The sequence below is a fragment of the Lepus europaeus genome, chromosome 3, assembly GCF_033115175.1.
Source record: "Lepus europaeus isolate LE1 chromosome 3, mLepTim1.pri, whole genome shotgun sequence".
Lineage (NCBI taxonomy): Eukaryota > Metazoa > Chordata > Mammalia > Lagomorpha > Leporidae > Lepus > Lepus europaeus.
Genome location: NC_084829.1, coordinates 168,279,871 through 168,301,517, shown reverse-complemented (window position 1 = coordinate 168,301,517; position 21,647 = coordinate 168,279,871). Strand labels below are relative to the sequence as shown.

The window sequence follows — 21,647 nt, the reverse complement described above, 5'->3', positions numbered from 1 at the left end:
GGCGCCTCATTAGTCGGGGGAGCACCTCCTTACCTCCACAAGAGTGAGCACCGCAAATGCTGAACCCTCTCCCGTACTTACGGGGCTACTTGATTTTCCAGTCCAGCGATAACCTGTTTCTGCTGGAGCTCATCGGGGTTCCCCCGAAGACGAGGAATGTGTCCGGCTGCTGGCAGGAGGACCGGATGTTCGCCGAGAACGAGACCTGGGTGGTGGACAGCTGCACCACCTGCACCTGCAAGGTGAGGCCCAGGTGGCAGCACGCAGGTGCCCCGGCGTGGGAGTGTTTGTGGGCGATGGAAAGCGTGAGAGCAGCCACGGTTGTGGCTGGAGATGGTCAGTGATGGGGCTGCCGTGGCCGGGTGGGCAGAAGCAGCTGGGCGGAGCTGGAGGTGTTGCTCCGGTGTGGGCCGAGCTCCATTAAGACGGAGCCTTGAGACGTGGCAGGAACACGTAGGGAAACGTGGCACCGTCTAGTTCCCTCTTGCTGGCTGTGACTCAGTGTCTGGGACTGTGTCGGATGTCAACCTCCGGTCATTTCTCCTGTCCTACCTCAGGATTCCAGCTGCACCCTGGGAGCACAGAGCTGAGCGCCTCCAGGCCTCCCGGAGCCCTGTTCTCAGCTCTGAGACCAGGGAGAGCCAGCAGTGGCTTTACGCTCAGGTGTCTGGGTCTGGCTTTAGCCATTCTGTTGTCCCTGCTCCCTCAGTGCTGAGTCTGCCCCAACGCCTGTCCCTGCTCCGCGACTGGGTGCTACATGGGTGCTTTTCTTCCCCTGCAGAAATTTAAAACCGTTTGCCACCAGATCACCTGTTCACCTGCCACGTGCGCCAATCCGTCCATTGTGGAAGGCGAGTGCTGCCCTTCCTGCTCCCACGGTGAGTGCCGCCCGCCCGCCGGCCCTGGGTCGCACGGACTTCACCTGTTGGTCCGCTCACTGGTGCACTTGGGGCAGAGAAGGATGAGGCTGAGGTTGGGAGGAAGGGGGGGCCTCGGGACCCTGGTCATCGTCCACGGACCCGTGAGCGGGAGGGAGCTGGGGCCGCCTCAGCTCCGGCCAGCCACTAACCCGCAAGTGGGAGGAGCTGGAGGTCCTTCCCTGTCCCCGCTCAGATGCGGAAGCTGGGCCAGTGATCACCTTGGGAGGGGAGAACCTGCATCTCCAGCCCAGAGCGAGGCCCTCGGTGAGCCCGGGCCCGAGTCAGGGCAGAGCTTTGGCCTGAGTCTGTGGGCAGACGAGCAGGGTCCCTGTGGGGGCGCCACTTGTACCCCTGGACAGGAAAGTAGATGCCACAGCAGCTCGCCAGTGGCCACTATGGGAAACGGGTGCACAGGGGTGGCAGGAACCACGTCTCAGGGGGCTGTGACCCACGTCCCCAGGGTCCTGCAGACGGCGCAGCGGGCACCCAGGCTTTCCTCAGGGCCTCTGCTCCCTTGTGGGCCTCCGCTCTGCTGCCTTGGCCCAGCCCATCCGACCCCGCTTCAGCGGTTCCCCTCATGCCAGTGACATGGGCTGATGTGGCCGCTGTGCCGGGAGCTTCCAAAGTCACCGTCGTGCAGCCACGCGGCCTGGCCGCCCCTGTGCCATCCGCCCCCCACCTCCCCTGGAGTCCCAGCAGGCTGGATGCCCGGGTTCGCTCCCACACTGCCCGTCTCTCGCCCCGGTGTAGGAGCCTTGAGGCTGCTGGTACCAGGCTGGCCGCCACTCCCTGTGCCGCTGTCAGCTGAGTTCCGAGCCTCCTCCTCCCATTTCCAGCCTGGCCCGGACTTGGAGCCTGGCAGGGTGGCCCGAGCCGGGAGCACCTTCCTTGTGCCCAGCCCCTGGATGTGGACAGAGAATGGGCTGGGCAGGAGCCCTGGCCAGGCCCCTCCATGGTTCTGAGCGAGACGTGAGTGTTCGGAGTTGCAGATTCAGTGTCTGTGAGATGCAGAACGAGTGCCCCTCCCACACGGAGTCAGTCCTGGTGGGGGACACGGTGCCCTCCATGTGGCTGGGCCTCACCGCGCCCAGCGCCCAGCACAGACACCACACAGTTTCCCTGGAATCAAAGAGAAGTTTATTTGGTACAAGGAAATTTTGAAATGCACACGTGGTTTTCTCATGCGATGTATTCGGTGTGGTTTGGGAGCCCCTCCTGTGGTAACCTAAGGGGGGGTTGTGTGGCCACGTTGAGAGCAAGAAGAGCGCTGAGCCGGGTCTGCGGGACCCGGGACCGCCATGTTGTCCCCCTCCTCACCGGGGCGGCCCAGGCTCCTGAGTGGTTGGGGTCCTGCCACGCGGCCTGGGTGTGTTCTGAAGCACCCTTGGGTGGGGGTGCCTGATGCCACCATGTGTGCCTCTTTGCCAGCAGCAGACGGCGAGGAGGGCTGGTCCCCATGGGCAGAGTGGACAGAGTGCTCGGTCACGTGTGGCTCCGGGACCCAGCAGAGGGGCCGCTCGTGCGATGTCACCAGTAACACCTGCTTGGGGCCGTCCATCCAGACGCGGGCCTGCAGCCTGAGCAAGTGGCGATGCCCGCGGTGAGTGCCGGCCACGCGGTGCCTGCATGTGTGTGCACGTGTGTGTATGTGTGTGCATGTGTGTGTGTGGGGGGGGTAGCCAGGCATTGCTGGGGCCGCTGGGTGTGGGATGGCGGCTGCGGCCCTGTGCGAGGAGGTGTGTCCCCGCGGCCGCACGGCTGCGGACTCTGATCTCTGTGCCTCCTCTGTAGTCCGGCAGGACGGCGGCTGGAGGCCACTGGTCGCCCTGGTCTTCCTGCTCCGTGACCTGTGGGGGTCGGCAACGTCACGCGCATCCGTCTCTGCAACTCCCGGTGCCCCAGATGGGGGGCAGGAACTGCAAAGGCAGCGGCCGGGAGACCAAGGCCTGCGAGGGCGCCCCGTGCCCGAGTAAGTGGGTGACGCCGGGTCCTGGGGCGCAGACAGGCATGGGGGTGGGCAGCTGGGCTGGGTCTGGGCCCCTCAACGCAGGGTCTATACAGCACACCTAGCCGAGGGCTAGGACCTCCCTTGGCCATGATTCTGGCTCCCCAGGGACATGGACATCGCTGCTGAGCTGCCTTCCCTGGCCCCGAGGGCGCTGACCCCACACTGCGAAGGTCACTTTCCCACACAATTCAGAGAGGCGCTGCCCCTCCAGCAGCCCCGTGCACAGCTCTGGGCCTCTGGGGTAAAAGGTCAGGGGGACACACAGAGCGTTCGGGAACGCTGCAGTGGACGTCAGTGCTGAATCTGTGCTCCGCAGGAGCTCAGCAGCCCGGCCGCACCTTCGTCTCCTTGACTGCGTCAGAGAGGGGGGAAACCGAGTCTTCCCCACCTTGCACGTCTCTGTGAGCATCGGTGCAGAGGGGTTCAGGCCCCAGACCCACCCCTGAGCTCCTCTCTCTGGCTCTCCCTGCAGTCGACGGCCGCTGGAGTCCCTGGTCCCCGTGGTCGGCCTGCACCGTCACCTGTGCCGGGGGAATCCGGGAGCGCACGCGGGTCTGCAACAGCCCAGAGCCCCAGCACGGCGGGAAGGCGTGCGTGGGGGACGTGAAGGAGCGCCAGATGTGCAACAAGAGGAGCTGCCCCGTAGGTGGGTACGCGGGGGTGCGGGGTCACAGGGGCGATGCACGGACAGCTAAGACGGGGGAAAGCAGGTCTGTGTGCAAGGCAGCGAACACCTGTGCCGTGTCCCTCCAGAAAAGACACGGCGCAGCGTGGCTGCCGTGAGCGGAGGGGGTGCCGCGGCCATGCCCTGCGCTGTCACTGAGAAGCCCCAGTGGCGTCGGTCAGGCCGGCCTCACCGGGGCTCGCTCTGCTCCGCAGATGGCTGTCTGTCCAACCCCTGCTTTCCCGGAGCCGAGTGCAGCAGCTTCCCTGACGGGTCCTGGTCCTGCGGCGCCTGCCCCGTGGGCTACCTGGGCAACGGCACCTACTGCGAGGACCTGGACGAGGTGCGTTTCCCCCAGCCCCGGGCTAGGGCCGCTCTGGAGCCAGTGGAGCGGCGTTCACGCGTCCGTGTCCTCTGCTTGCCCTGCAGTGTGCCGTGGTCACGGACATCTGCTTCTCGACCAGCAAGGCGGCCCGCTGCGTCAACACACAGCCCGGCTTCCACTGCCTGCCCTGCCCGCCGCGCTACAAGGGGAGCCAGCCCTCTGGGGTGGGCCTGGAGGCTGCCAGGGCCAACAAGCAGGTACCAGGGCCGCCCTCTCCTGGGCGCTGCTGAGGGGTGGGTGCAGGGACCCAGCACTTGGCCATCTTCCAGTGCTTTCCGGGGCCACTGGCAAGGAGCTGGATGGGAAGTGGAGCAGCAGGAGCTGGCACTGTGGGCGGCAGCTCTACCCATCAGGCCCCAGCGCCGGCCCCGTTTCCTGGCTCTTGCCTGTGGCTGCCGTCACCCCTGCCTCTCTCAGGGCAGGACTTATGCCGCCCGGGGCCGCTGTGGTGCCGGCTGTCAGCGCTTCCTTCCTGGGCTCCCTGTGTTGGTGACCACGTGGCCCTTCGCCCCCTAGGTGTGTGAGCCAGAAAACCCGTGCAAGGACAAGACCCACAGCTGCCACAGGCACGCGGAGTGCATCTACCTGGGCCACTTCAGTGACCCCATGTACAAGTGTGAGTGCCAGACGGGCTACGCGGGCGACGGGCTCATCTGCGGCGAGGACTCGGACCTGGACGGCTGGCCCAACAGCAACCTGGTCTGTGCCACCAATGCCACCTACCACTGCCTCAAGGTGAGGGGTCGCGCTGGCTGCGGGGGGTGCCTGGGGGCTTTGCCCACGGGTGACCACGGCCAGCTGGGGCGTGGCGTGCTGCTCTACGCAGCGAGAAAAGTCTGGTAGTGCCGCTCCTCCCGTGCACCTCGTGGGTTTTCTGTTTGGAGAGTCACACGCTGCAGCCACACAGTTTGTCTGCATTCGTGGGGCTGGAGGAGCGTGAGCATGGCTCAGGGCTGCGCACAGGCTGCGCACTGCTCCACTGTCTTCCTTCAGTCCCAGGGATCCTCATCAGAGTAGCTGCCCTTCCGAGTGCTCGCTCCTGGGAGCTGGGAGGCAGCCGTACACCGTGACTGAGGGGCACAGAGAGGCCTGGCGTGGGTGGGGTAGGCCGGGAGGCGGCTAGAGGCAGCTGTACCCTTGGCTCCCGGGTGTGCAGGGGCTGGGATGTCACAGGCGGCTTGGGTTGGTCCATGGTGGCTTCCAAACACCTAGCTGATTCTTTCACCCTGGGCCCAGCCGTGTGGCAGGGTCAGGCATCCAGCGAGCCACAGGGTACACGGAGACCTCCAAAGCTCACGAGAAACGGAGGTGAAAATAAGTCACTTCCGGTGCAAGGCTTTCTTGACTCACAGATGAAGGGTCTTCAAAGTGTGCAGACAGGTGTTCTGACAAAGCTGTGTAGTGATCTCTTCTCGCACAGACAGAAGCTCGCCTTCTGGTCCCATTTTCCTATGGACTTTAAACAAGTTGTTTGAAAGAGAGGGAAGTGGACAGAGACCCTGCATCTGGTAGTTCACTCGCTAAATGGCCATAAGGAACTCCATCGGGTCTCCCACGTGCTGGAGCCACGGCCCACTGCCCCGGAGCGTGTGTGCCAGAGGAGCTGGGGCGCTAACCCGGGCCGTCCCTACGGGGTGTGGAAGCCCTACACGGCGTCTTCACCGCTGTGACCGCAGCCTGCGCTCTGCCACGTGGCCTTGGAGCTGCTTCCTGCAGCTGTGCAGCTGTGGACAGCGGCCCGGGGACGGGGACAACAGGGCCGTGTTCCCCCGGAGTCCCCGGGGACAGAAGCGCACGGTCAGGGCACCCGCAGGGCTGAACGCCCCGGAGCCTCTTCCCCTCCTCGGGGCTCCAGCGGTGCTGGGCTCCTGCCCCCGGGCTGCATCCCTCCAGTCTGCCTCCATCCTCCCCCGTTTCCCCAGTGGGGTTCTGTCTCCACACACCCTCTGCCCTGGCACACGGCCCCTGGGGTTGTGTGAGGCCTCCCTTGGACATCCTCCACTCGGCCAGTCTGGCCAGGGCGTGAACATGGTCTGGGCACCGCCATTCAGCCGCTGCACGGGAGCCACCTGAAGTTCCAGTGCAGGTCTGTGTCTCAGTAACTTCACCTGTTTCGTTCTTACTCATTCTTGCGAATTCTGACTATAAAAGGTTTAGTTTTAAAAAGCTTTGAAAGGCAAAGTAACAGAGAGAGAGAGCGAGCGAGCAAGCGAGCGAGCAAGTTTCCACCTGCTGGTTCACTCCCTGAACGGCTGCAGTGGCTGGGTTGGGGTGGGCCAGGAACCTGGCGTTCCATCCGAGTCTCCTGTGTGCCTTTGCGGCTTTCTGGGGGCACTAGCAGGGAGCTGGATCGGAAGTGGAGCAGCCGGGCCTGGAACTGCTGCGCATGTCGGGTGCGGGGTCACAGCTGCGCCGCAGCACCGGCCCCTGGGTTTGTTAAATTCTGCTTTCAATACCTCTTGATTGACGACAGCACATGTTGTCTGCGAGGAAAATTAGCATGCATTCAAGTAAGGGAGGTGGAGGTTCCTCCCCGGCCGCCGGGCCCGCGCTTGCTCGTGGTGAGTCAGCGCGGCTGTGTCCCAATTTCCGTTTTCATTTTCGTGGGATTTCAGACAGGAATTTAATAACTTCAAAAACGCCGCCTCATCATTCCCCGATTTCATCTTTGTACACAAGGCGGCTTCAAAGCACTCATGGAAAAACTGAAGGAAAAAATGTTGTTTTGGTGCCAAAAACGTTTGCAGTGCATGCATGGTTTTCTCATAACACCTGTTTCCGTGGTGCTGTTGAAGCCCCTGTGTACACAGAGGATTTACAGGGTTAGAAGTGAGGTGGACAGGAGCCCTCCCCCACTCACTCCTGTCCCCCCGGGTGCAGGCACGTCCCAGGCTGCCCATGCCCCCGTCCCTGCCCCCTTCCCCTGTCGCCTGTCCCCGTCTCCTATCCCCCATCCCCTGTCCCCCATCCTCCTGTCCCCTCCCCCATCCCCTGTCCTCCTGTCTCCTGTCCCCCTCTCCCCCATCCCCCATCCCCTGTCTCCCTATTCTCTGTCCCCTGTCCCCCATTCCCCATCCCCTATCTCCTGTCCCCTGTCCCCCATTCTCCTGTCCCCTATCTCCCTATTCCCTGCCCCCGTCCTCTGTCCCCCTGTCCCCCTGTCCCCCATCCTCCTGTCCCCTGTCCCCCTATCCCCTGTCGCCTGTCCCCGTCTCCTATCCCCCATCCCCTGTCTCCCTGTTCCCTGTCCCCCATCCTCCTGTCCCCTCCCCCATCCCCTGTCCTCCTGTCTCCTGTCCCCCTCCCCCCCATCCCCCATTCCCTGTCTCCCTATTCCCTGTCCCCTGTCCCCCGTTCCCCTATCCCCCATTCTCCTGTCCCCTATCTCCCTATTCCCTGCCCCCGTCCTCTGTCCCCCTGTCCCCCTGTCCCCCATCCCCCGTCCCCCATCCCCCTGTCCCCCATCCCTTGTCCCCTGTCCCCCCTCCCCCATCCCCTGTCCCCTGTCTCCTGTCCCCCATCCTCCTGTCCCCTGTCCCCCTACCCCCCATCCCCCGTCCCCCATCCCTTGTCCCCTGTCCCCCCTCCCCCGTCCCCTGTCCCCCCATCCCCCGTCCTCCCGTCCTCCCTGCCTCTGCTCTCTCTGCAGCCCTCCCCACCAGCTTGTCCACCCTCCTGATTCTGTGTGTGTGGGGGGAGGGCGTTTCTGGATGAGCCGCGCCAGGGACTCCGTAACGCGCGTGCTCTGTGCCCAGCTCCCTGGGGCTGTCGGCTCGGCTCTGCCCAGGTGAGTCGGCGTGTCTGGATGGCAGCACGGGGACTTTCCCAGCCCTGGGCGGGACTTCCTCCCAGCGGGAACCCGAGATTCCAGACCTTAGGTCCCCGGCAGATCGCAGGCCCCCTCCCTTGCACAGGCCTCACAACCCTCCTGGGGCCAGGGTTCAGGCTGCCCCCCGGGCCTCCGGCTGCTGGCTGAGGCTTGTGAGAGGCAGCGCCCCGAGGCTCCCGGTCTGCTCTCACTGTCCCGCAGGGCCCCACTGCGCCAGCTTCCCGGGATCCGGGTCCAGCAGCTTCCTTGCTCCTGGCTCAAGAGCAGCAGGACCTAATCTGGGCCAGGACTTGAGGGGAAGGTGCACGCCTCTGGGAGCAGTCATGGCCTCTCAGGTTCTGCCTCCGTCAGGGACACGTGTCTGACATGTGTGTGCTTCGCCTCTCATGGTTCTGCCTTCCCCTGGGGACACGTGTCTGACATGTGTGTGCTCAGCCTCTCAGGTTCTGCCTTCCCCTGGGGACACGTGTCTGACATGTGTGTGCTCAGCCTCTCAGGTTCTGCCTTCCCCTGGGGACACGTGTCTGACATGTGTACACTCATCATCTCATACTTCTGCCTCCCCTGGGGACACATGTCTGACATGTGTGTGCTCAGCCTCTCAGGTTCTGCCTCCCCTGGGGACACGTGTCTGACATGTGTGTGCTCAGCCTCTCAGGTTCTGCCTTCCCCTGGGGACACGTGTCTGACATGTGTACACTCATCATCTCATACTTCTGCCCTCCATCAGGGACACGTGTCTGACATGTGTGTGCTCAGCCTCTCAGGTTCTGCCTTCCCCTGGGGACACGTGTCTGACATGTGTGTGCTCAGCCTCTCAGGTTCTGCCTCCCCTTGGGGACACGTGTCTGACATGTGTGTGCTCAGCCTCTCAGGTTCTGCCTCCCCTGGGGACACGTGTCTGACATGTGTGTGCTCAGCCTCTCAGGTTCTGCCTCCCCTTGGGGACACGTGTCTGACATGTGTGTGCTCAGCCTCTCAGGTTCTGCCTCCCCTGGGGACACGTGTCTGACGTGTGTACACTCATCATCTCATACTTCTGCCTCCCCCTGGGGACACGTGTCTGACATGTGTGTGCTCAGCCTCTCAGGTTCTGCCTCCCCTTGGGGACACGTGTCTGACATGTGTGTGCTCAGCCTCTCACGGTTCTGCCTCCCCTTGGGGACACGTGTCTGACATGTGTGTGCTCAGCCTCTCAGGTTCTGCCTCCCCTTGGGGACACGTGTCTGACATGTGTACACTCATCATCTCATACTTCTGCCTCCCCTGGGGACACGTGTCTGACATGTGTACACTCATCATCTCATACTTCTGCCTCCCCCTGGGGACACGTGTCTGACATGTGTGTGCTCAGCCTCTCAGGTTCTGCCTCCCCTTGGGGACACGTGTCTGACATGTGTGTGCTCAGCCTCTCACGGTTCTGCCTCCCCTTGGGGACACGTGTCTGACATGTGTGTGCTCAGCCTCTCAGGTTCTTCCTTCCCCTGGGGACACGTGTCTGACATGTGTGTGCTCAGCCTCTCAGGTTCTGCCTCCCCTTGGGGACACGTGTCTGACGTGTGTGTACTCAGCCTCTCACGGTTCTGCCTCCCCTTGGGGACACGTGTCTGACCTTTGTGTGCTCAGCCTCTCACGGTTCTGCCTCCCCTGGGGACACGTGTCTGACATGTGTGTGCTCAGCCTCTCAGGTTCTGCCTTCCCCTGGGGACACGTGTCTGACGTGTGTGCCTAGCCCTGGGCCAGAGTGGCTTTGCCTGTGCTCCTTGGGGCAGGTGCTCTTCAGAGTGGGTTCGTTTGCCATCACAATGACCCTCTCCCTCTCTCGCAGGACAACTGCCCACACCTGCCCAATTCCGGGCAGGAGGACTTTGACAAGGACGGAGTGGGCGATGCCTGTGATGACGACGATGACAATGACGGAGTGAGCGACGAGAAGGTGGGTGAGGCCGGTGTCCTGTGAGCTCGTGGTGCCTGGGCCGAGGTCAAGGGAGAACCGCGCTCTGCGCTGGGAGCCCTGGGACAGGGCCTGCACACGTCACCCAGAGAGGCAGGCTGATCAGAGCACGAGCCCCAGGGTGCTCTGCCACACACGTGTTCAGTGTTTCGTCACTGGAATTCACTATCCCTCCTCTCCCACCTCCGTGGATGACCCCCTCGCCCTTGAACACTCTTGCAAGCCCAGATTTCACAGGAGTGCGCGAGGCCCAGTGTGCACTCGGCACTTTCTGGGACTTGGATGGAGGCGCTCGGTCGCTCACTCACCCAAGGCTCTGCCCTCCCCGCGGCTGCCCCGTGCACCTGTCCACGGTGCTGCTGGAGCCGCGGTGCTGTGAGGACAGAGCCGCTGGGTGCTTAAGTGCCTGTGGCCAGGGCTGCAGCCGCTGCCTTCCCGAGGTCTGCCTTGGTCCTCTGCACGCTTGGAGCTCGCGGTGAGCGCCGAGCCTCGTTCTGAGCGGCCCGCACACCTGTAAGTCTTGATCTGAAATTCTCCCCCGTGGTGTCTCCAGGACAACTGCCAGCTCCTGTTCAACCCCCGCCAGTCTGACTACGACAAGGACGAGGTCGGAGACCGCTGTGACAACTGCCCGTACGTGCACAACCCCGCGCAGATCGACACGGACAACAACGGCGAGGGCGACGCCTGCTCTGTGGACATCGACGGAGATGGTTGGTCGCTGTGCTGGCGCCAGGGGGTGGGGGGCGCAGCTGGAAGTGCCTGCAGGTGTGTGGGATGGGCTCAGCTGTGCCCGTCTGCGAATGAGAGAGGGAGCTGCCCCCAGCACGTGCTGTCTGCCCCTGCGCTGTCCCGGGAGCCTCGGACCGCCCTGGGAGAGCTGTCCAGCTGCCCCGCCGTCTTCCTCCGGCCCCAGCCTCGTGGTCTGAGCGCCTGTGTGCCCTCACTCCGAGAACCCCGCCCTGCTGCTCATCCCACCGTGTGTCTGAGAAGGGGCTGGCGAGGGTCTCTGTCGCTCCTCCTGCCTCTCTCTCATCCTCACTGAGAGCCCCTCCCACGGGGCCCGTCCTGGTGGTCCCCGCACTGCTGCAGCTGCTGCTCAGGCTGTCGGGGGCTGGGCGAGCCCTCTCCTTGGGGGTCCCTTGCCCAGGGTGGGTTTCACCCCTGCCCCCGCCCCCACCCCGCCGTACCTGCTGCTTTGTCTCAGTGTGCACTGTCTCACTGTAGCGGTCTCCGTCCAGCTGTGGACCGGGCACCTCTTAGGGCCTCCAGCATCCGGGAGGCAGCTCCGTCCTGACTGGGGCTGGCATCGCTGATGATGGAGCCTGCTCTCAAGTCTGGGTGCCCTTAGGTGTTAGGGGCCCTTGCCCTCCCCACCCTGCCCCTCCCGTACGTCCTGCCTGGGGTGTGATGAGCGTCCCAGCCTGGGGCCCGCTCCCTGCCCTCAGCCCTCCGCTCTGGTGTGGGCCTCCTCCTCTGTGCCTTGTCCCTGACAGCGCCGAGTGCACTGCTGACTGGGACTTTGTGTTGCGACCCCAGTGTTAATGGGATTTCTGCTTTTCAAATTTCTTGAGTTACCGGATCTGAAACTCCACCTGTCTCCACCATTACTGTCTCCCTCCGGACGTCCATGGTGTCTAGGACACAGCTCCCAGGAGCTCAGGGTACAGTGGATGTCCAGGCATCCATCCGAGTAGCGTGTAGAATCGCACACCCTTGAGAGCAGCACCCTGTTCTCACTCTGCAGCATAACCCAGAAATCCCCAAGGTTCGGTTCCGGTTTAACATAAGGGAGTCAAACTTTCTAAAGGTTTGTCTGTTTTACAAGGCAGACCACCACAGAGGGGCAGGGTGGGGAGAGAGAGTTTTCATCTGCTGGTTTACACTCCAAATGGCCACAACGGCCAGGGCTGCTCCAGGCTGAAGCCAAGAGCCCAGAATTCCATCTGGGTCTCCCACATGGGTGGCAGGGGCCCAAGCACTTGGACCATCATCTGATGCCTTCCCGTGTGCATTGCTGGGGAGTCAGAGCGGAAGCAGAGCAGTGGGACCTGCACCAGCACTGCTACGTGGGATGGCAGTGCCGACTGTGCCGCAAGCCCGCCCCAGGACTTGAGTTTTAATGGGAAACACGTCATGTTCGTCTGGAAGTCTGATAACCTTTCCGTCTGTCTTCTTCGGTGTTGGTTACCGTTGGGGGATGTTTGGCTGTGTCGTTGTCAGGACAGAAAAAGCAGTGAGCTTTCCTGCAGCCAGCGTTCATCTGGTTTCTTTCTTTGTGCACCCTCAGACGTCTTCAACGAGCGTGACAACTGTCCCTATGTCTACAACACCGACCAGAGAGACACCGACGGCGACGGTGTGGGTGACCACTGTGACAACTGTCCTCTGATGCACAACCCCGACCAGGTACCTGCTGTGTCTCCAGGGGGAGGGGACGCCAGGCCCTGGGCAAGGTGCAGCGATGGCTTCTGGAGTGTGCCACGTGCTCTGCCAGACACGACAACCTCGCCTGGCAGAGTCCGCGGGACCCAGTCTGGGCACAGTTCTTGACCTCCGGTGCCACAGGGCCAACTGTGTGGAGGCCGCCTTCCCACTGAAGTGAGACTGTGTCTGTCATTCTCCCCGTCTGACACAGACCCAGGGACTGGCTTCATCGCCAGGCCAGGGAGCAGTCGCCTGTGTTCAGCCCGTGGCGTGACACAGCTGCAGGCGCATGGCAGCCAACTGTCCCCAGGCTTCTTGAGCGCAGTCAGGCCGCCCAGGGGCAGCCTGGGACGCAGGTTCTGGACGCAGGCTCCCAGAGCGGCATGGCCCGGCGAGCCGCTGCCTCCCCTGCACCTGGCTCCTCACTGTAGATGGGTGGACGACCGTGACCAGGTGTCCCGTGAGCCTCTCAGTCTGCAGGGCGGTGCTCAGGTGCCGCTTCCCTCTGGCTCTGTCCCCCAGACCGATGTGGACAACGACCTCGTGGGAGACCAGTGTGACAACAACGAGGACATAGACGACGACGGGCACCAGAACAACCAGGACAACTGCCCCTACGTCTCCAACGCCAACCAGGCCGACCACGACAACGACGGCAAGGGTGACGCCTGTGACCCCGACGACGACAATGACGGGGTCCCCGACGACAGGGACAACTGTAGGCTGCTGTTCAACCCGGACCAAGAGGACTCGGACGGTAGGCGCCGCCGCGGTCTGCGTGGGTCCCACAAGGGCAGACCCCGCGCCAGGAGCCCCCCAAGCCCCCGTGGGGAGATGCGGTCGCTCCTCTGACTTGCAGCTCGGGGTGCGCTCTCTTCTGCCTGTCTGGCTTCTTGCTGTGTGTGTCTGAGTGACAGGTGTTCACGTGTGTCTGTGATGCCGGCATTGGGGGGGTCTCTGCAGCCGTGTGGTCTTTAGAACTGCCCGCAGCCGCCTAGTCAGAGGGCCAGCTTCAGCCCTGATGGAGCAGGGCTCAGTGCCTCCTGTGGGGACGGTGCCCAGCAGCCACCCATGTGGGGGGACGATGGCCCAGCAGCCACCGCATGTGGGGCACCGTGGCCCAGCAGCACCACATGTAGATCACGGTACCCAGCAGCCATCCATGTGGGGGGATGATGGCCCAGCAGCCACCCATGTGGGGGGACGATGGCCCAGCAGCCACCCATGTGGGGGGACGATGGCCCAGCAGCCACCCATGTGGGGGGACGATGGCCCAGCAGCCACCCATGTGGGGGGACGATGGCCCAGCAGCACCGCATGTGGGGGGACGATGGCCCAGCAGCCACCCAGGGGGGGCACCGTGGCCCAGCAGTCTCTGCGGGACGTGGTCCTTCAATGCAGTGATCCTGAGGTCTTTCCCACCAGAGCTCCATGGACGGCTGTGAGCCCCGTGGCTTGTGAGGAAGTGGCTGGGGGCAGGGCCTCTGCAGCTGGGGACGAGGGCGCTCAGAGAGGGAACGAGGGGATCTGAGGGCCTCCAGCTCCGCTCTGAGCAGTGCGGGGAACAGGAAGTGCCATCCAGACAGGAGGCGGGGGAATCTGGTCTCTGCGGTCGCTGCCCCACGGGGTCCCCCAGGCAGGGCTGGGCGGGAGGAGGGGCTGCTGAGCCCTGGAGCCGGGGAGGTCCCTCAAGGGCCCGCCACGCAGGAGGTGGGCTGCCCGTCACTGCCCGGCACTGCGGGGGCTGAAGCCTGCTGGGAGGAAGAGACCCGGCGTCTTCCTCCCCTTGAACGATGGGCAGCAAAGCGGCCCGAGGCAGCGCCTCTTCCTCTGCCGTGGAGCCCTGGCACCACCGAAGACTGGGGCTGTGAAGGAGCCACGGGGCACTCGCTGGTCTGGACTGGAGGTCTCCAAAGGGACGCGGTCAGTGTGTCCCTGGGAAGAGGCGCTGCACTGGAGGCCACATGGGCAGTGAAGACAAGGGCCAAGGAAGCAGCTCGGACGCTCGGCACCTGAGCTGGGCGTGCTCGGGCCCAGGGTGCAGGCGCGGCAGCTGGCCACACCCCCACTCTGCTTCCTTGTCTGTGCCTGTGCACAGGTGATGGGCGGGGCGACATATGCAAAGACGACTTTGACAACGACAGCGTCCCGGATATTGACGACGTGTGTCCTGAGAACAACGCCATCAGCGAGACAGACTTCAGGAACTTCCAGATGGTACCGCTGGACCCCAAGGGGACCACCCAGATTGATCCCAACTGGGTCATTCGTCACCAGGGCAAGGAGCTGGTTCAGACGGCAAACTCGGACCCCGGCATCGCTGTAGGTGAGCCTGGGATTCCAGGAAGACGCTGTCCCGGTGCCCTGGAGCACCGGCGGCTCGCGTGCAGGGGTCAGGTCCTCCTGGTGTGGCGCTGACTGCAGACAGGAGGCTCTGGGAGGCATGCGTTTGCCGGTCCGGTATCTGGAATCCCCGCTGTCTCTGTTCCATGGGCTCTGTCCGAAACGTTGCATCAGGACGTGAGGTCTCCGTCGTAGCTGCGTGGTTTGAGCCTGGAGAGTCGCTTCCCTTCCATTAATCTCCCCGCAGAGGGCCTGGGTTGGGGGGGACAAGACCCCACCCAGCCTCTTTCAGTGATGGGGCCACCCGGGCCTTTAAGGAGCTGCGACTCAGGGCGGCCGCACGTCTCCCTCTGCTCCCAGGTTTCGATGAGTTTGGGTCCGTGGACTTCAGCGGCACGTTTTACGTCAACACTGACCGGGACGACGACTACGCTGGCTTCGTCTTCGGCTACCAGTCGAGCAGCCGCTTCTACGTGGTGATGTGGAAGCAGGTCACCCAGACCTACTGGGAGGACCAGCCCAGCCGGGCCTACGGCTACTCCGGGGTGTCGCTCAAGGTGGTGAACTCCACCACAGGTGCGGGCGAGCACCTGAGGAATGCGCTGTGGCACACGGGGAACACCCAGGGGCAGGTGAGACCCGCTGCGGCCTGAGCGCTCCTGCCCGGCGTGAACGTCCATCTGGGGCTGCGGGGGGGGGGGTCCACAGGGTTTCTGTTTCCTGCCTGAGACCCCTCGAGCAAGCAGAAGGCCTGGACGTGGAGGCCTGACAGTCGGGGTCAGGCACGGTCCGCACCAGGGCGTGGCTCACCTGTGGGCGTTGGGGCACAGAGACACGCACGGTGTGTGCAGAGTGTGTCCTCACAGTGTGTGAGGGCCCCAGGGGTCGTTGGTGGGGTCCCCCCTTGATGGGATGCAGCTGGGGAGGACCCTGAGGCCCACTGCCTCACGGCCGTGCGTCTCCCCAGGTGCGCACGCTGTGGCATGACCCCAAGAACATTGGCTGGAAGGACTACACGGCCTACAGGTGGCACCTGACCCACAGGCCCAAGACGGGCTACATCAGGTGAGCGAGCTCAGTGCCCTCGGGCCGTGAGTGGGTTCTCCAAGCAGCCAGGCGGCGTGCCGCGGAGCCGTGTGCTCTGCTGGGCTGCAGACGCCTGCCCCTCTCTGCCGCACTGAGCCGTAACATTTCTCACTTTGAAAACAAGGGGCAGAGAAACTTGCTGGAAAGGAGAAAGTGATGGTTTTGTTCTTAAACTGCCCTGGAGGGAGGGCCCGGGTGTTCAGCCCGGAAGTGAAGACCCCAGGTCCACACCAGCATCCCGTGTCAGGGCTCCCACGCTCCATTTCCTGCTGTGCTCCGAGTCCGGCTTCCTGCTCGTGTGCACCTGGGAGACCTGGATGGAGCTCCAGCCCCAGCCCAGCTCTGGCCACGACAGCACTGGGGGATGAACCGACAGACAGGAAATCTCATGAAATAAATGCGTTTGTTAAAAGGTGGGACAAGCAAGTGCGCCCAGGGCGGCGAGCGTCTCCCTGACGGTGGAGGACAGTGATGTCACCGCCTCTGTGCTAAGCAAGCGAGTTTCACTGGTGAATGTGGTGGCCTCTGTTTCCGACGTGTGGAGAGCTGACTGTTAACACACAGTAGGACCAAACTGTCACAGCTAGTCCAGGAGTGTTAACGATATGGTCAGTTAACATGGAGGCTTTGCGGTTTCTGTTTGTTTTTCTTTGCAAGGTAAGTAAGACCCAGGAGCCAGTTGGTGACAGGAAGTCCCCGGTGACGGGAAGCAGGTGTGTGCAGGTGAATGCCGGCTGGCCACAGCTGGGTGTACCTGCTCACTCAGCTGTGCACCCCCTTCAGCGAGCTCTGCAGGGCAGCGGCTCAGGGCCTGGGTGCGGACTCAGCCCTGAGGGGAGCTGAGCAGGCTAACTCTAGTGACAACAGCCTGAGGAGGGAAGGGCCGTGGACTTCCCAGAGGCCTCCAGGAAATTCTCTGTATTTGCCACATGGTGCTCAGGCTCTGTGTGCCAGTGCCGACTCACCAGCACCTGGCCGGGTGTCTGGTCAGTGCGGAGTCCCCAGTGGCCAGTGCCGATATGAACAAAGCAAATCCCGCCGGAGACTGCGGAAACCCCGAGCACGGGGTCGGGTCCCGCTCTGTCTGCAGCTGGTGTCCGGAGCCACCCCGGCCCCTGCGGAGTGCGTTTCTCGGGGTTCACGTTCTCTTCTCCCCCTGCACCTGTTCCCAGAGTCCTCGTGCACGAAGGAAAGCAGGTCATGGCCGACTCAGGCCCCATCTACGACCACACCTACTCTGGCGGGCGGCTCGGTCTGTTTGTCTTCTCTCAAGAAATGGTCTACTTCTCGGACCTCAAGTATGAGTGCAGAGGTGAGTGTGGGCACGCTGTGGGCGGGGGCTGGCAGCGCAGGCTGGGTCACGCAGCCCACCGCTCTTTTTACAGAGTAAAGACAGGGTAGGGCAATACACCCAGTACACAGGGATATACGTGAGCGCACCTGCTTGGGCCCAGCAGGTGCTCTGTTTGGAGAATCCAGACCGTGTTTTGTTTTCTTCCTTTTGGTCAAATTGAATTTGAATGCCTGTCGGACAGATACCCCTGGCTAGGCACGGCCCCACTGTCCTTTGTGCTGCAGCCCCCTGCATTTTCTGCACTTTAGGAACCCTGAAGTATTTAGGTGGCCGCCCTCATTACGGATGAAGGCAGGGAGGGAGGAGTGAGAGAGGAAGCAGGGGTGAAGGGAGGAGGAGGGGAGGGGGCCTCCCTTCGGCTGTCTCTCCAGGTGTACATCTGAAGTGTTACAGATCAGGTGAACAGATCTAATGCCACAGCTCACATACAATCGAGGCATGCCAAGGCTGAGGCACGCCAGGGTCGGAGATGCCTCTCAAGTTACACTTTGAAATTTACATGTAAAATGAAGAAAGGAAGGGAAGATAAAACATTAAGTCACCTAGTTGCTTCGTGAAGTTCTCTTTTCTTTAGGTCGGCTTGCCTTTCGTTTCATGTCCCATCCATATCATTCATTCCTTTCATCCATCAACCACTCATTGACCCAACCATTCATCCACTGGGCTACACGTCCATCCACCCACCATGCATCCATCCAGCTACACACCCATCCATTCAGCCAAACATCCATCCATTCATACATCCATCTATCCATCCACCCATATCCATCCATCGTCCATCGTCCATCATCCATCCATCTATCCATCCACCCATCCTCCACCCACCATCCATCATCCATCGTCCATCGTCCACACATCCTCCACCCATCATCCATCCTCCACCCACCATCCATCCTCCATCATCCATCCTCCACCCATCATCCATCATCCATCATCCATCGTCCATCATCCATCCATATCCATCCATCGTCCACCGTCCATCCATCTATCCATCCACCCACCATCCACCCACCATCCATCATCCATTGTCCATCGTCCATCCATATCCATCCATTGTCCATCATCCATCCATCGTCCATCATCCATCCATCGTCCATCATCCATCCATTGTCCATCATCCACTGTCCACCCATCCTCCACCCACCATCCACCCACCATCCATCATCCATTGTCCATCGTCCATCCATATCCATCCATTGTCCATCATCCATCCATTGTCCATCTATCCATCCACCCACCATCCACCCACCATCCATCCTCCATCGTCCATCATCCATCCATCGTCCATCATCCATCCATCGTCCATCATCCATCCATTGTCCATCATCCACTGTCCACCCATCCTCCACCCACCATCCATCCTCCATCATCCATCCATTGTCCATCGTCCATCCATCATCCACCGTCCACCCATCCTCCACCCACCATCCATCCTCCATCATCCATCCATTGTCCATCGTCCATCCATCATCCACCGTCCACCCATCCTCCACCCACCATCCATCCTCCATCATCCATCCATTGTCCATCGTCCATCCATCATCCACCGTCCACCCATCCTCCACCCACCATCCATCCTCCATCATCCATCCATTGTCCATTGTCCATCGTCCATCCATCATCCACCGTCCACCCATCCTCCACCCACCATCCATCCTCCATCATCCATCCATTGTCCATCGTCCATCCATCATCCACCGTCCACCCATCCTCCACCCACCATCCATCCTCCATCATCCATCCATTGTCCATCGTCCATCCATCATCCACTGTCCACCCATCCTCCAACCATCCATCCTCCACCCATCCGAGTTCACACTGCCCATCTGTTCGTCCGTGCCACCCTCCCATACTTCTCACCCAGCCATCCGTCCATCCCTTCCCCCGTCCATTTACTCATTCACCCATCTGCTCATCCATTCATCTGTCTTCCCATTCGTCCACTCATCTGTCTGCTCACCTGCCCGACTGTCCGTCCACCCACCCACCCATTGCATCCTTACACGTGTCTCATCCACCCATCCCATCCACAAACTCATACACTCGTTTCCTTATCCATCCATCCCTCCCTCCCTCCTCCCCCTCCCCTCCCTCCCACTCCCCTCCCTCCCTCCCCCTCCCCCGCAGTCTACTGAATTGCTTTAGTACAATAATGCTATTTTGAGCTACAGGTAAAGCAGTAATTCAAAGCTGAAGGCCCCGTGGTCCTGATTCTGTTTGCTGCTGTTTTTTAATAGACGTCTAACGAGACGTGCGTGGTGCTGGCGCGGTGCTGTGCCTGCCGAGTTGCCTGAGCCACTCGGGCCCTCGTGGCGCTCGCAGCTCTGTCTCTCCAGCGGCACCTCCTGCCCTTGACCTGACTCCGAGTTCTTCGCCTGCATCATCAGCCTTGAACCCCAGTGCCTCCTGGGAAATACCGGTGGAGCCCAAAGAGGAGGCCCCAGCTGCACGGAAACCATTCGTTCTACACGGGAGTTCACGTGGCGTGTGACTGGGCCTCACGGCACACTGCTTTTCCTTGTTTGTTTGAAAAGAACGACGTTTACATATACAATGTAATTACTTCTATTTATGTGTGGATGGAGTTGAGGGAATTCTGTGCAGATGGCGTTATCATAAATTAAGCATGAAAAATACCGCTCAGCTGCTCTCAGTGCGTAGAGTTGTCACTGTTCCTGGGTGAGGGCTGTTCCAGCGACACACAGATCCCGCCGGGTCAGTCACGCAGGGCGGAAGCATCAGGCGCACAGCGGTGACGCGGGATACAGAGGCTGGAGGACCACGGTCCTCGGAGCCTGTGGCCTCATCTCAGGTGGCAGCCGGGGGTGGCTGACTGTTGGAGCATGGAACATGACTGAAGACAAGAGTCCGTGGGCACCCGTTTCCCCGCTCCTATCCAGCGGAGCCCTGATGCTCCGTAGAGCTGTCGTTTTGTCGTGGAAGGAGTGTCCTCGCGCGGGGGTCTGGCGTGGCTCCTGCGAAGCCTCGAGTCCGTGCCGGGCTCCCAGAGCCGAGGGCCCCGTTAGAGCCCCCGTGCCGCACAGCACCGAGAGCACACTGGGCCAGCTGCCTGCTGGTTTGGCCCTGACTCTGGGCTCTGCCACTGAGACCGGAGAAGCAGAAAGCAGCTCAGCAAAGCCGCCGGGCCCCTGGCCCTGTGCTAGATTCCAGAGTAATGGTAAAGTCGCTTTCACCTAACTTAGTGATGCACTTCATTAAGGTTCTGGTTATAAATGTTCTCTTAATATTTATTAAATGAACACAGACACAGCTCCATTTACCCATAACTTATTTTCAATATGCCATGTAGCACATAGAGGTATGATATTGCAAGTGCCTGTCGGAACACAAGGCAAACACCATTATGTTGTCAGGATATAGCATGGTGTGAAACGCATAGGGTAAACAACGAAGAATTTACAGTGGGACCTTAATATAGATATTGTTGCTATTGATGGTAATCCAAGACTGCTTTGCTGTTAGCTTTCCGCTGTACATAGGGTTTCTTAGAAATTTGAGTGCTGAGGTCGCCCCGTGAGCGGCTGCAGGTGACATGTGTGAGCTCATCCACGTGAGGAAGCTGGTCTCGTGTGACAGGCCCAGATCTCTCTGTCAGTCACGGTCCCGTTTCCAGATCCAACTGAAAGGACCGATCTTTTGTCTTAATTTACACATTTCGTTTTGATAAAATAATCTTTGTCGTTTACTTTGAGGTTGATTACTCTTTTTTTGCTTTGTTTTGCTGCACTTTTTACTTTTTTGGTAGAAAATGGTTGGGAGACTTCATTAAATGTGAGAATTGTGAAGAGTGTGCGGGTTTCTCTTTCGGTGTTGTTTGCCCCAAAGTACCACGGCCTGGGATGATGGTGTGAATATTTAGAATGTACCATATTGCTTGTAAATTATTTGTGGTTTTTTAAACAAACTTCTCATATAGGTTGATGAAACTTTGTTTTGCCAAAGACTGTAAATATGTATTTATTTGTTCACATGGTCAGAATTTCACCACTGAACCCTGCATTTAGCTAGAGCCTCATTTTTTATACTTTAAAGATTAATAACCGGAAATAAATTGTAAAAAGGTTTTCTATAAATGAATTGCTCTCCCTTTTTTTTAAAAAAATAAAAAGTTAGCAGAGCTTCCACTGCGTGGCCTTGCGCTCCCGTGGCCTGGCCGCCTCCCCCGGCCCACTCCCAGGCAGGGAGGCAGGTGCTCCGCCCCGCCCCTCCCTGCAGGGAGCTTGGCAAAGCCTCAGGGAAGGACGCAGGACCAGGGCGAGTCCTGCGGGGCCCTGGACTTGTCCTGGCAGAGGGGAGTGAGCGGAAAGAGCGCGCCCAGGCCCCACCCGCGGTGGAGGGAGGCGGCCCTCAGGGTGGCTCGCACAGCTCCCAGCTGCTCTGATTTCCCTGTGGCGCTGGGGTCAGACAGGGGAGATGAGAAAGACAGGAGAGGGAGGCGAGAGAGAAAAGGGAAAACCAGTGCCTTCGGCTGGAGAAGCTGGAGTGAGGCAGGCAGTGAAGCGATAGAGGAACATGGCCGTCTGGGGCCAGGGGTTGAACCGAGGCCGTGGCCTTGACTTTGTCTCGCGACAGCGGAGGGAGAGGGACCCGTGCCTGTGCAGAGGAGGCATCTGAAGCCCCGGGGCCGTGGCCTTGCTGGGCCGGGACAGCCTCTGT

General features: G+C 61.1%; 1 protein-coding gene across 1 annotated transcript in view; it reads left to right on the top strand.

Moving 5' to 3' along the window:
• THBS2 (thrombospondin 2) overlaps positions 1-21,070 on the top strand; it is a 36,195-nt gene extending 15,125 nt beyond the window's left edge. Inside the window, 20 exon segments of the mRNA XM_062187036.1 lie at positions 102-242; positions 782-878; positions 2,349-2,552; positions 2,712-2,731; positions 2,733-2,771; positions 2,773-2,806; positions 2,809-2,889; positions 3,401-3,574; positions 3,808-3,935; positions 4,022-4,174; positions 4,494-4,712; positions 9,635-9,742; positions 10,314-10,473; positions 12,051-12,169; positions 12,710-12,944; positions 14,286-14,513; positions 14,891-15,162; positions 15,498-15,595; positions 16,789-16,928; positions 19,208-21,070. Of these exon segments, the coding sequence (XP_062043020.1) occupies positions 102-242; positions 782-878; positions 2,349-2,552; positions 2,712-2,731; positions 2,733-2,771; positions 2,773-2,806; positions 2,809-2,889; positions 3,401-3,574; positions 3,808-3,935; positions 4,022-4,174; positions 4,494-4,712; positions 9,635-9,742; positions 10,314-10,473; positions 12,051-12,169; positions 12,710-12,944; positions 14,286-14,513; positions 14,891-15,162; positions 15,498-15,595; positions 16,789-16,928; positions 19,208-19,215 (2,658 nt within the window). The 3' untranslated portion in view covers positions 19,216-21,070.
• Positions 21,071-21,647: the final 577 nt, after the last annotated feature.